Source organism: Oncorhynchus nerka, linkage group LG3, assembly GCF_034236695.1.
Source record: "Oncorhynchus nerka isolate Pitt River linkage group LG3, Oner_Uvic_2.0, whole genome shotgun sequence".
In the NCBI taxonomy this organism is placed as follows: domain Eukaryota; kingdom Metazoa; phylum Chordata; class Actinopteri; order Salmoniformes; family Salmonidae; genus Oncorhynchus; species Oncorhynchus nerka.
Window position 1 is genome coordinate 11,033,778 of NC_088398.1, and position 12,851 is coordinate 11,046,628.

Below are 12,851 nucleotides of genomic sequence, written 5' to 3' on the forward strand. Positions count from 1 at the left end.
TCTGTCTGTTTTGGCCTGGAGGCTGGAATGTGTGCTATGCCAATATCTGTTTGCCTCATGGATCACCCTTCTATCCATGACTTACAGTACAGTCAGTGCCTTCAAACCGGTTTTGCATTATGATTCATATCCTGGTTGTCCAAGCCCATAATATACAGCAGCTTGAAGAGACACTGACTAAACAGACAGCAAACCTGCATATGCAGTACAGCCACCAAGTCACTATACTGGAGTGTAGCCCTCTGTCCATATACTATACATATACTATTCATTTAGCCATTCTCTCTCTCCCTAATTCCTTTATGGTTTTTCTCTCTCTCCGCTGCAGTCAGAATGCTCTGGGTGCCAGCTGTCTGCCCCTATAGAAACATCTGTTCTGAAGCCATGCCCACATTGTTCCGTACCAACACAAATGGCCCCCTCGTCCACTGTCCCTCATGTCTCGCTACACACACACCATACACTTGTTCACAACAGTCAGGCTTCTGATGAATTCACCCTCTTTCTTTTTCTTTCCTCTACTTCTTTCTTCCCCCACCTCTTTTTTCTTCTTTTTAGTCTTTTCTCTCCCTCTCTTGTGTGTCTCTATCTCACGTGGCTGCAGCTGGGATGAGGGCAGTGTTTGGTGTTTAGTATGCTGCCGGTGGCTCTGTGTCTTTCCTGTCGCGTGGAAGAAAGAGGACGGGGCTCCCAGAGAGGCGCTTTTTGGGTAACGGGTAGTGGGGGGTGACAGGGGGACTGTCTGTTTCCCAGGGACCCTCTTCTGGAATGTCCATGATAGAGCCCACCTTGCTCCATTCTTACACAGCCTAGACCCTCCCCAGTCTTCCATCTCAGCTAGCCTTCGCTATGGCTTCCCATGCTTACTCGGGGAGATGGGAGAAGATTTGGGGGGCAGTGTTTGTTGCATTAGCCTGAAGGAGTATAGGGAGGGAGGGATGGGTGAGTGCGGTTCCTTTTTTGGGGTGTCGTTGGGGGTTGGGTGGGATCTATAGGAGGTGAGGGGATGGTGGGGCATGGCTGAATGGGAAGGCCTGTTTTGTTCTGTGAAAGGTCAAAGGGCAGTGGGGGGGGGGGGGGTAGAGCTAACGGAGCTCATGCATTAGAAACAGACTCCCAGTAATGTTGTTTTGAGGCTGGGAGACAGAAGAAGCACCCCTCTGGTACACCTCTACAGTGTTAGTGATGGCATACTACATCAATAACCAAGGGGCCTAATGTTGCGTGAAACATGAAAAGTAATCATGTGCAGTCTACTGTTGTGACGTGACTATCTAACTGTACCTCACTGAGTGTTTTTACATGTGCCATTGGGCTGTCAACCTGCTGAATGACTTGACCCCTGGCCTCTCGTGTCTGGATCCAGGCTGATGCTTCTCCCCCATGTCCAGTCCCCAAGCTCCTTTCACCGTAGTAGCCCCTGGATTTGAACAACACAGTCCCTGTCTGTCTCTGTCACCCCCAGAGCACCCCCCCACGTGTGCAGCACCCCCCCACATGTGCAGTGTGTCTGGCGTGACAGATCAACACTTGTAGCCACGACTGTACTTGCTCCAAACTGGCCCATTCACATCACATTAGCCCAGCCGCGACCACTTGCAGATGATGACAATAACGAAAAGAGCAGATTTGTGATGCCCATCCTCCTCACCCCACCTTCCCTGAATTCTCCCAAGATCCGTCTCCCAAAATTACCCACTTATTCAGTCCTCAGAGAAAGAGGGGCTGACACTTCTTTTACACTGGGTCGCTACGAAAGAGAGGGGGAGGGAGAGAGTGAGCATGAAAGGACACTCTTTGAACCTATTGTTCCCCCTGGAGAACGAGGGAAGGAAGGAACGAAGGATGGAGAAGTGTAGGGGATTCTCATTGTCCTCTTTCATACAGAAAGTGAGTGAAATGGAGGAGTGAGAGAAGCAGGGGATGGGGCATGGAGGAGTAGCAGGGGGAGTTCTAGACAACAAGCAAAACTGTTGGAGCAGCTGGGTTACACAAACAGACATTTACCTTTTGGGCTGTAGTATTCTCTGTTGGCAAGCCTGTTGGCAAGCCAGACCCAGCCAACCATCCCAAGCCAACGCTGTGCTGTGACCTGAAGAGGACAGACCCAAGACTCCTTGACTGTGAAGACAGCGTCGCTTGGAGTGGGGCGGTTTACTGACCGTGGGAGAAAAGGGACAATAACAAATGGCTCTTCTTCTGCTTGACTGACCCTCTATCCTATTGTCTTATTTTGGGGTCAAGATCCAGGACACCTGCTGAGCCTCAGAGAGCAGAGAGGCAGAGACAAAACAATCATCGTAATAATAGCCAGCCAGGGATTTAGTTATGAGAGATTTGTCAGGATTGATTTATGCAGAGTGGTTTTGAGCTTGTTTTTCAGTCGTCATATATATATATATATATATATGTGTGTGAGTGAGACCCACTTCACTCAACACACCTACAGGCATGAGAGAGTTGCTTGCCACTGTCGCTACACCAACATCTGTGTCAAGTTCAGAGTCTGTAGAGGAATGAGAGAAGCTCACACACCCCTGCACACACCGTCCAGTTCACCCCACATAGTCGAGCACATTTGAGCCTGCTTAAACCCTCTCAATCGCACAAGCATAGAAGTAGTTGAATCAGACTCTCACACCATTATTTTTCATTCCCTGTGACACACTCTAGCATGCACATCCACACACACACACACACACTCTAGCATAGACATCCACACACACTCTTATCCTACTCTGACATCCTGTCCACCTAAATCTTATCCATGCAGTCCTTTTATAAGCTCGAGAAAGCACACAATCTCCCTCTCACGGCCTGACATGCAAAAACACGTTGCGTTACCATAGCGACGCTGCCCACATGACGGAAGATCTCGGCAACTGTTGGTAAGGCTCTGGCTGACTAGAAAGCATGGAGCCTTACTTCCCACATCATAAACACCAACGTCTGCTCTGCACAGACCAACAGGCTGCCCACTGACTCTAGTCAACATTTTAAGCACACTCGATGCCTGTGACTTAGTAAGGTTAGTAAGGAACAGTCTCACTCTTGTGATTCATAGGGTAGAGTAGGCCTAGCCGAACTCCCCACAATTACGAAGCCTAACCATGTGACTTTGGACTGTTGTAGGAGTTGAATGGCAGAGGCTATAATAGAATGATCATTGGGAGAATTCACTTGCAGAGAATTCCCTCCTACACACACATTCACATTCACACACGACTTAGGCATACTTAGGCATACTCTAGAAGGAACAAAACTGTCACATTTAACCCATTTCCTCAGCGTGTTGACCCCTGTGTGTGACCCATGTCTGTCTGCTCCTCTCCCACCTCCAACTAACTAGATTAGCCAACTCCCCTGAGACAGACAGTGTGACAACACTTCACTCTGCTGTAATACTGGGAAGCCCAAGCACAATGATGCTGTCCGTGCTGACAACCTCACAGGTTATACTGTTAGAAATGGTATGCGACTGATTTATCGAAATACCAAGGGTTGTTGTCAACAAAGAGTATTCAAAACCAGCATAGGCATTTGAGATCTGTTTCTCTCTGTGGGTTATGGGTTAGATGGCACTATTATATGGATTGTTCTGAATGGGAATCAAGTGACCTTTTAATTGTGTCAGAGTGGAGAAGGCTTTCAGAGCAGTGGTGTTGATGCATGGCCTTGTTACGTTAGATCAGAGCTGGTTGGTTAAGGTTTGGCTCTTTCTGATGGAGCGTGAACAGTCAGCCAAGTCCTCTCGCTCCAGCTCTCAACACAGGCCACTTCGTGTTACAGCAAAGCTCAATAGAATTGTTTTTATTTATTTATTTATTTAAAAAAAAAAAAAAATTTTTACCCTCAAACAATTAGGCTAAACAAAAGTCTGACCTTCTCTCCAGAATCAACGTTGAACTCAACTTACTCAAATCCCTCAAGGAAGCAGTCTAGAGTGTATTGTCTCTTGTCTACACACATTAAGCCTCTTGTATGAAGGGACGGAAATTAAATGTGCTTCCTTCGTTTTCTTTTTCTGTGTGAAGTGTCGTGACCCCAGTGGGTTGGGAAATGCACCATGTTTATACGCGCTATGAGCCGGACAGTCATGTCTGGTAAGTCTCCGTTTACCCAAACTGTCTGTATGCACCTCTTTATGTCTGTGGGTACTTATTGTGCCTGTCTATGCGTGGTATGGTGGTCTGTCTGCACATGTGTGTAAATATTGTGCATGCGGTCAACAATTATTACAAGTATTGTCTATCTCTGTATGTCGTCAGCACGATAATGTCTGTGTGTGTGGCTTTACCCAGTGTGGTGTGAGTGATCTGCTATTCTGGGGAGACATTCTATCTATGTTATCTCTGTGGCCTGTACAGTATGCATGCTTGTTTTGTCTCCATGGTGGTCATGTCTCTGTGTGGTACTGTTTGCCACAGAACAGTGGGAAATGTTCATTATGGCACATAGTTATGGACCAGAAACTACCCAGCAATGGATGACTTTGTACCAGTGTTGGCGATGATCCCCTGAAAATATTGATTACCAAGCTACCAATTACTTCACACTGGAGGAAGAAAAACTACACTAGAGTTACTTTGAGAAAGTAGTTCACTAGATCCAACTACTTTGTGATAAATTATCATATCAAAATCTGAAATGTCATTGACTACAATTTGTTAAAACAGATCTCTCTGAAGTAAGATAACAGAATGTGCATATTAAACACAAACTGTCTTTCAAATGAGAATTAGGGGAAGGGCTGATGCCAAAAAAGAGAAGAAATTCTTGTCTACTTTAGCCATATCTTCTTTTCTATTTGCAAGAAGAGTAGTGTATAGTTCCAGTAGTTAGCTACACTGCTACATGGCAAAAAAAAAAAGTAATTAACTATGTACTAAAACACTACCAAGATTGGAATTTAGTAAACTACATTTTGAAGTTGGTGGTAGTTTCAGTTACTTGTTGAACTACATGTAGTTCACTACTCCCCAACTCTGGGTAGATGCTGGGTAGAGCTGGTGCTGAACAACTGCAGCCGCTCTTCCCAAACAAGATCAGAGTTCCTGTTTTCCCGGTCCCTAAAGAGAGGCTGGAATACCAGGCATGCATTACATGGACTGTTGTTGGATCAGGGCACAAACATTCATCAGGTGAGATCTGATGACAGCGGCCTTACTGAGAACCAGGGCTTATCATTTAAAGATGTCTAAACTGAGAGGGGGTTTATATAGCATGCTGGATCCTCTAGACTCAACAGAACATGGTTTCTAGGTCAGCCTACTATACAGTTCTTCTCTGTACCACCAAGACTCCCTCCTCTTGGTCTTGTCGAAGAATTAAACGTGACACCTTTTTATTGCCCCCTTATGTGGTTTTGCTATGATGTGGAGGTTGTGTTGCCCTGTGTAACTGGCAGTTGTCGCCAGATAGATTAGGAAGGAAACCAAGCGTTTCTATAAAGCGACCGACCGCCCGTCAGTCTGTCTCCTGCCCCTCACAGAACAGCTGAGAAGCCTGAGCTCTGGCAATGGCCCAGGGTTCAGATCGCTGTGTGTGTTCACACCATGAAATATTCAACAGTCAAGCATGTGTCTGTGCACACGCACACAGACGTAACCGCCAGGTATGCTAGGTCCACTTACCTGTCCCTCTGAGCAGAATGCACTGAGAAGGGACAGTGATGGCTGGGCGGAGGTAACCATGGGAGACCGATGGTGACAGACAGATGGATGGACAGAGGAGATACATAGCACTGGAGATGGACTACACCAACATCTAAAAAGAACCCCCGCCCCCCTTGAAAGGGGTCCTCAATATGTTCAAGAAGAGGAGGATGCAGAAGGTAGAGAACATGAGGTGGAGAGAAAGTGGGCTGCTGTGGAATCAATGAGGGGGGTGAGAGTGAATGCCTGCAGGGGTTATTACCCTGCCTGATGAATGCCATTAGGATTCTCATGTCTTTGGTTTTGGTCTGAAGACCTTTGCTGTACAACAATACCTACTAGAGCCTAGTCTCTTAGGTTTAACTCCTGCTATTGTCCCTGAAGGCTGTGTGTGGATACTGCCCTTCTCTGACCGCCTGCCTGTGTCTCTGACCGTCTAGCTAACTGTTGTTTGGAAGCGGTGGCTTCCATGGCAGATCCAGTTTCAGGTGTCTATTGTGCCATACCGGCTGCCCGTGAAACTCTAGCCTGGTGTAGAGTGAAGAGGGGTGTGGAGTTACTGGAAGAGCAACGACATGACGTGGTTCTCTACGTGGTCCGCTAATGACCTTTAGCATCCATTAATGTACCAGTCGGGTGGTGAAGGTTTTACAATGTTGGAGATGGAATGAATGCATGTTGCAGACAGTCAGTGCAGACTGGATACAGGGTTCTTGTCTATAAATACCTCATCCCCTGCTTTGTAATGATGGACTCTCAGCTCGTTGAGTTTCTCTGCTGTTGCCACGTTGTCAGAGTGATTGAGTCGAGGCTAAGGGGCCGGCCTGTACTGAGGGCTGAACAGACACATCTTGGTGATACGCTCAATGCTGAAGTGATGCAGCGCTGATGTATTCTGATTAAGCCTAGCTGTGCCCAGTTTAGCCCCAGTGCTTTCAGCCTCTATGGGCCCCGCTGAGTGCGTACACACACACACACACACACACACACACACACCAGGTGGAGGCAGGTTTGTCCAGGCTTACTGTTAACAGTCAATTTACCACAGCAAGCCTATGCCAGGTGCTCGCTCGCCCACTCTCCCACTCACTCACCCAGGAACGGTGAGGGTGTCAGTTGTCCCTAAGCGATTCACCAGGCCCAGTTTGGGTTTGTAAGGTCAGTCACGGGAGGAGTAGTACTGATCCTAGGCCAATACTCTGAGGAGTAATGTTTTTCCCTGGAGCTGCAGTACTCTATCCAGCTCTGCATCCTCTGCTGAGGAATAACCTGTGAACAGACGCGCTGTCCCCAATCACAAATGATTCACAACTGGGAAGGTTTTAAAAGCCCAGGTCTTTTCATTGCTGTATCCTTTAAAGGTGTTTCAGGAGCCCATGACAGGCCGAGTAGTGGAGAATCTGATCTTCAACCTGGCTTGCACCCTTCCAAACTGTATCCAGTCTGCTATTGTCACAGTTGCTGTTGGCATGTGAGAGTGAGACATTGTAAGATAGGCCAACTCTCTGAGGAAGCGGTAGATTCTCTTACACTTGTTCAGGTAGAGGCCTTTAGCGTCTGAACATGGGTTTTTATATTTGATCCCATTTGAGTATTTGAAGGAGATTCGGGAGTCACTCATCCACATACTTTTAGCCTAATTCCCATCTCATCCTCCCTCCATCTGGGCAAAACCATTTCCCACTGTCTATGTTGTGAATGGAGATGGTTGTCACCAATTCATCTCATGGGGGTTACAACCCTGCCTATTTTACTTATTTATTATTATTTAACTAGGCAAGTCAGTTTAATAACAAATTCTTATTTACAATGACGGCCTACCAGGGAACAGTGGTTTAACTGCCTTGTTCAGGGGCAGAATGACAGATTTTTACCTTGTCAGCTCGGGGATTCGATTCAGCAACCTTTTGGTTACAACGCTCTAACCACTAGGCTACCTGCTGCCTACCTGCTCCCTGACAACAGACAAATTACTTCAGTTAGCCTCTACCAAAGCCTTATGGGTGTAATATACACTGGTCGTGTGAAAAATGGCTTGTTTACGTACACACACACAGTGAGTGATTGATGTTCGTTCCCTCTGGTGGTTGACAGCTCATCAGTGCTGCTACCTGTTTGTGTAGGAGTGGGTGTGTTGTGTGTTGGTTTGCATTCATAAGCTGGATAATATGGAAAGGAGGTGGATATTGACATTGAGAGAGGGAGAGCAAGAGAGGTATGACTGAAAATGGGGACAAATATTTGTCTTTCGTTCATTTGTGATGACGATTACATGGCTGTATGCTGTTTTTAGAGATGAGTGAAGGCAGACCTAAAGCCAGAGGGAGAGGAGGGGTGTGTGTCTGGCTTGCCGTAGGGCCTGTGAAGGTGTGAACCGTGTGATGGTTAGAGCTGTGTTTCCACCTGCTGTTGAGTCAGTATGAGCCAGTGCGCATTCAGCTCCGCTGTGTGACGGCTGCTGCATCGTCATGCAGATCCTGACAGGAAGGACTGGATACACGCAGGGGACAGGGATTTACTAACTAACAGTTTATATATGCTACAGCATGTGAAGTAGAATCAAACACAGCTACCGCTACTACACTTTGCTCTGTCCTCTGCAGTGGTGTTAGTTGTGCTGTGTTTGTGTAAGTATCTTCTGCATGTTCTGTACTGTAGTCAGGAGTGACATCATGGGGCTGAGGAAGTTTCTTTGACCAAGTCAAATCACTGTCAAGAAGGAAGAGATTTTGTAGATGGTGTAGCCTATAAACCATACTTTGACGATAGTAGATATCTAGATATCTCCTGGTTGATGTCCTCCCGATCTCCCTTTTTGAGGTACAGTCTTGACCACCACCCCTGGAGACAGACAGACACCATGTAACGTGGCCTGTTAACTGTTGTTTTACTAACTATCTTTTTCCTCTTTCTCCCTCCCGAAGGCTTGGAGCACCGATAATCTGGACACTTCCGGGGAGCCCACTACCCGCTCCGTGGGCACCACTGCCAACTTGAAGGGAAAGATGAGCAAGAGGTGATACTGCCACTAAGACTGGCACACTGCCCTCCGGGTCTTAATCGTTTCACTGAGGGTGGATTGGAACAGTTAAAGATCATTTTAAAGAGGGTGGAACAAGTACACTGTTGACCTGCACACGGGAAATGTGACTGCAGTGTAGTTACAGGACGTAGAAGTGGTGGGAAATGTGACTGCAGTGTAGTTACAGGACGCAGAAGTGGTGTGAAATGTGACTGCAGTGTAGTTACAGGACGCAGAAGTGGTGTGAAATGTGACTGCAGTGTAGTTACAGGACACAGAAGTGGTGTGAAATGTGACTGCAGTGTAGTTACAGGACACAGAAGTGGTGTGAAATGTGACTGCAGTGTAGTTACAGGACGCAGAAGTGGTGTGAAATGTGACTGCAGTGTAGTTACAGGACGCAGAAGTGGTGTGAAATGTGACTGCAGTGTAGTTACAGGACGCAGAAGTGGTGTGAAATGTGACTGCAGTGTAGTTACAGGACGCAGAAGTGGTGTGAAATGTGACTGCAGTGTAGTTACAGGACGCAGAAGTGGTGTGAAATGACGTAAATGTAAATGTGACTGCAGTGTAGTTACAGGACGCAGAAGTGGTGTGAAATGTGACTGCAGTGTAGTTACAGGACGCAGAAGTGATGTGAAATGTGACTGCAGTGTAGTTACAGGACGTAGAAGTGGTGTGAAATGTGACTGCAGTGTAGTTACAGGACGTAGAAGTGGTGTGAAATGTGACTGCAGTGTAGTTACAGGACGCAGAAGTGGTGTGAAATGTGACTGCAGTGTAGTTACAGGACGTAGAAGTGGTGTGAAATGTGACTGCAGTGTAGTTACAGGACGTAGAAGTGGTGTGAAATGTGACTGCAGTGTAGTTACAGGACGCAGAAGTGGTGTGAAATGTGACTGCAGTGTAGTTACAGGACGTAGAAGTGGTGTGAAATGTGACTGCAGTGTAGTTACAGGACGTAGAAGTGGTGTGAAATGTGACTGCAGTGTAGTTACAGGACGCAGAAGTGATGTGAAATGTGACTGCAGTGTAGTTACAGGACGCAGAAGTGGTGGGAAATGTGACTGCAGTGTAGTTACAGGACGCAGAAGTGATGTGAAATGTGACTGCAGTGTAGTTACAGGACGCAGAAGTGGTGGGAAATGTGACTGCAGTGTAGTTACAGGACGCAGAAGTGGTGGGAAATGTGACTGCAGTGTAGTTACAGGACGCAGAAGTGGTGGGAAATGTGACTGCAGTGTAGTTACAGGACGCAGAAATGGTGGGAAATGTGACTGCAGTGTAGTTACAGGACGCAGAAGTGGTGGGAAATGTGACTGCAGTGTAGTTACAGGACGCAGAAGTGATGTGAAATGTGACTGCAGTGTAGTTACAGGACGTAGAAGTGGTGGGAAATGTGAACCATTAGGCACCGATGGAACTTTGGTGCCAGACAAGGCATGCCAAGCGTAGACTGAGAGGAAGGGTGTATATTATATATATTGTAGTATTTCAGGTTCACTATACTTTGTAGCTGTGCTCTGTGATGAATGCACTTGTATGGACATCCCTGTCAGGTATTAAACCACTTCTGTGGAGACACGGGTCGGAGAGAAGTTTATACACAAACACATACAGGGAACCTCCGAACTTCCCTTACAGACCACGCAGTTCTGTGAAACAGGACGTTCCCCAGTTTAATTTCCCCCTGGCTGTGGTGAGATTATGTTGTAGTTGATAGTGGGAGGTTGATGTGATGTGAAGCTTAGAGGAGTGAGTGGTGTCACTGATAAAGTCTGGCCCTGGTCACCGCAGGTTTGCCTAACCTTAAATTTAAGACCAAAAGCACATTTTTGTTTTCATACATTTTTACAATATAGCCAAATTTGACTTTGCAGCTGGCCCACCTAGCAGAAGTCGCTCACTTTTGCCTGCAGGGCAAGATTCATGACAAACATCGAGCTGCAAAAATCACCATGCAATGGAACTGCCACAGTCAGTGTGTGCATTTGAGAGTAGGGACATGCAAAGCAGTCTGCCCAGGGTGGTTTCTGTTCACACGAGAACCATTGTCACTTTCAAGCTCCCATAGCTACAGCTTTGTTTGTCCTGGAGCTTCTCCTAACCTAAGTGTAAGTCTACTAATTCACCCAAACATAGACAGACTGTATACAGGGCTTCTACTGCTGCACTAACGTTAGAACAGTGTTGGTCTGCTGCTGTTCAAGACAAATACATTCTCTGTATTGTGACTCTCACTCTGTGACTGTATAATGCTGTTATTTAATCTAATCTGACTGCTGTGTGTGTTTCTATCTCAGGCTGTCTGTTGTGAAAGGTCACTTCCCTAAGCTCGTTGACTGTGCCCACTTCCACTATGACAATGTGGAGTTTGGCTCCATCGAGGTAGGTTTCGACGCAATCAATCAATCAAATGTATTTATAAAGCCCTTCTTACATCAGCTGATGTCACAAAGTGCTGTACAGAAACCCAGACTAAAACCCCAAACAGCAAGCAATACAGGTGAAGAAGCACGGTGGCTAGGAAAAACTTCCTAGAAAGGCCAGAACCTAGGAAGAAACCTAGAGAGGAACCAGGCTATGAGGGGTGGTCAGTCCTCTTCTGGCTGTGCCGGGTGGAGATTATAACAGAACATGGCCAAGATGTTCAAATGTTCACAGATGACCAGCAGGGTCAAATAATAATAATCACAGTGGTTGTCGAGGGTGCAACAAGTCAGCACCTCAGGAGATTAATGTCAGTTGGCTTTTCATAGCCGATCATTCAGAGTATCTCTTCTGCTCCTGCTGTCTCTAGAGAGTTGAAAACAGCAGGTCTGGGACAGGTAACTAGACTGTGCGTGCGGACTAAAATGCCCATTTTAGAAATGTAAACTACAAAGATGTCCTGCTTGGCTGACTGTAAATTAAGTGTGTTTTTAACTATGTTTATTACTAATGTCATAGGTCCTCATGGATGTTCCAGTGGCCTGCATTATAATCACAGCCTCATGTTGTAATGTTACTGTAGTGATGACCTACCCAGCCTCATGTTGTAATGTTACTGTAGTGATGACCTACCCAGCCTCATGTTGTAATGTTACTGTAGTGATGACCTACCCAGCCTCATGTTGTAATGTTACTGTAGTGACAACAACCCCAGCCTCATGTTGTAATGTTACTGTAGTGACAACAACCCCAGCCTCATGCTGTAATGTTACTGTAGTGACGACAACCCCAGCCTCATGCTGTAATGTTACTGTAGTGATGACCTACCCAGCCTCTTGTTGTAATGTTACTGTAGTAACGACAACCCCAGCCTCATGTTGTAATGTTACTGTAGTGACAACAACCCCAGCCTCATGTTGTAATGTTACTGTAGTGACGACAACCCCAGCCTCATGTTGTAATGTTACTGTAGTGACAACAACCCCAGCCTCATGTTGTAATGTTACTGTAGTGACGACAACCCCAGCCTCATGTTGTAATGTTACTGTAGTGACTACAACCCCAGCCTCATATTGTAATGTTACTGTTGTGACGACAGCCTCATGCTGTAATGTTACTGTAGTGACGACAACCCCAGCCTCATGTTGTAATGTTACTGTAGTGATGACAGCCTCATGTTGTAATGTTACTGTAGTGATGACAGCCTCATGTTGTAATGTTACTGTAGTGATGACAGCCTCATGTTGTAATGTTACTGTAGTGACGACAACCCCAGCCTCATGTTGTAATGTTACTGTTGTGACGACAGCCTCATGTTGTAATGTTACTGTAGTGACGACAACCCCAGCCTCATGTTGTAATGTTACTGTAGTGACGACAACCCCAGCCTCATGTTGTAATGTTACTGTTGTGACGACAGCCTCATGTTGTAATGTTACTGTAGTGACGACAACCCCAGCCTCATGTTGTAATGTTACTGTAGTGACGACAACCCCAGCCTCATGTTGTAATGTTACTGTTGTGACGACAGCCTCATGTTGTAATGTTACTGTAGTGACGACAATCCCAGCCCCATGCTGTAATGTTACTATAGTGACGACAACCCCAGCCTCATGTTGTAATGTTACTGTAGTGACGACAACCCCAGCCTCATTCTGTGATGTTACTGTAGTGACGACAACCCCAGCCTCATGCTGTGATGTTACTGTAGTGACGACAACCCCAGCCTCATGCTGTAATGTTAC

At 46.4% G+C, this 12,851-nt stretch overlaps 1 protein-coding gene across 1 annotated transcript in view; it reads left to right on the forward strand.

Moving 5' to 3' along the window:
- The window catches only part of LOC115114049 (rho GTPase-activating protein 33-like), a 51,719-nt gene that overhangs the window by 5,304 nt on the left and 33,564 nt on the right, over positions 1-12,851 (forward strand). The window contains 2 exon segments of the mRNA XM_065008448.1: positions 8,579-8,670; positions 10,980-11,064. Of these exon segments, the coding sequence (XP_064864520.1) occupies positions 8,579-8,670; positions 10,980-11,064 (177 nt within the window).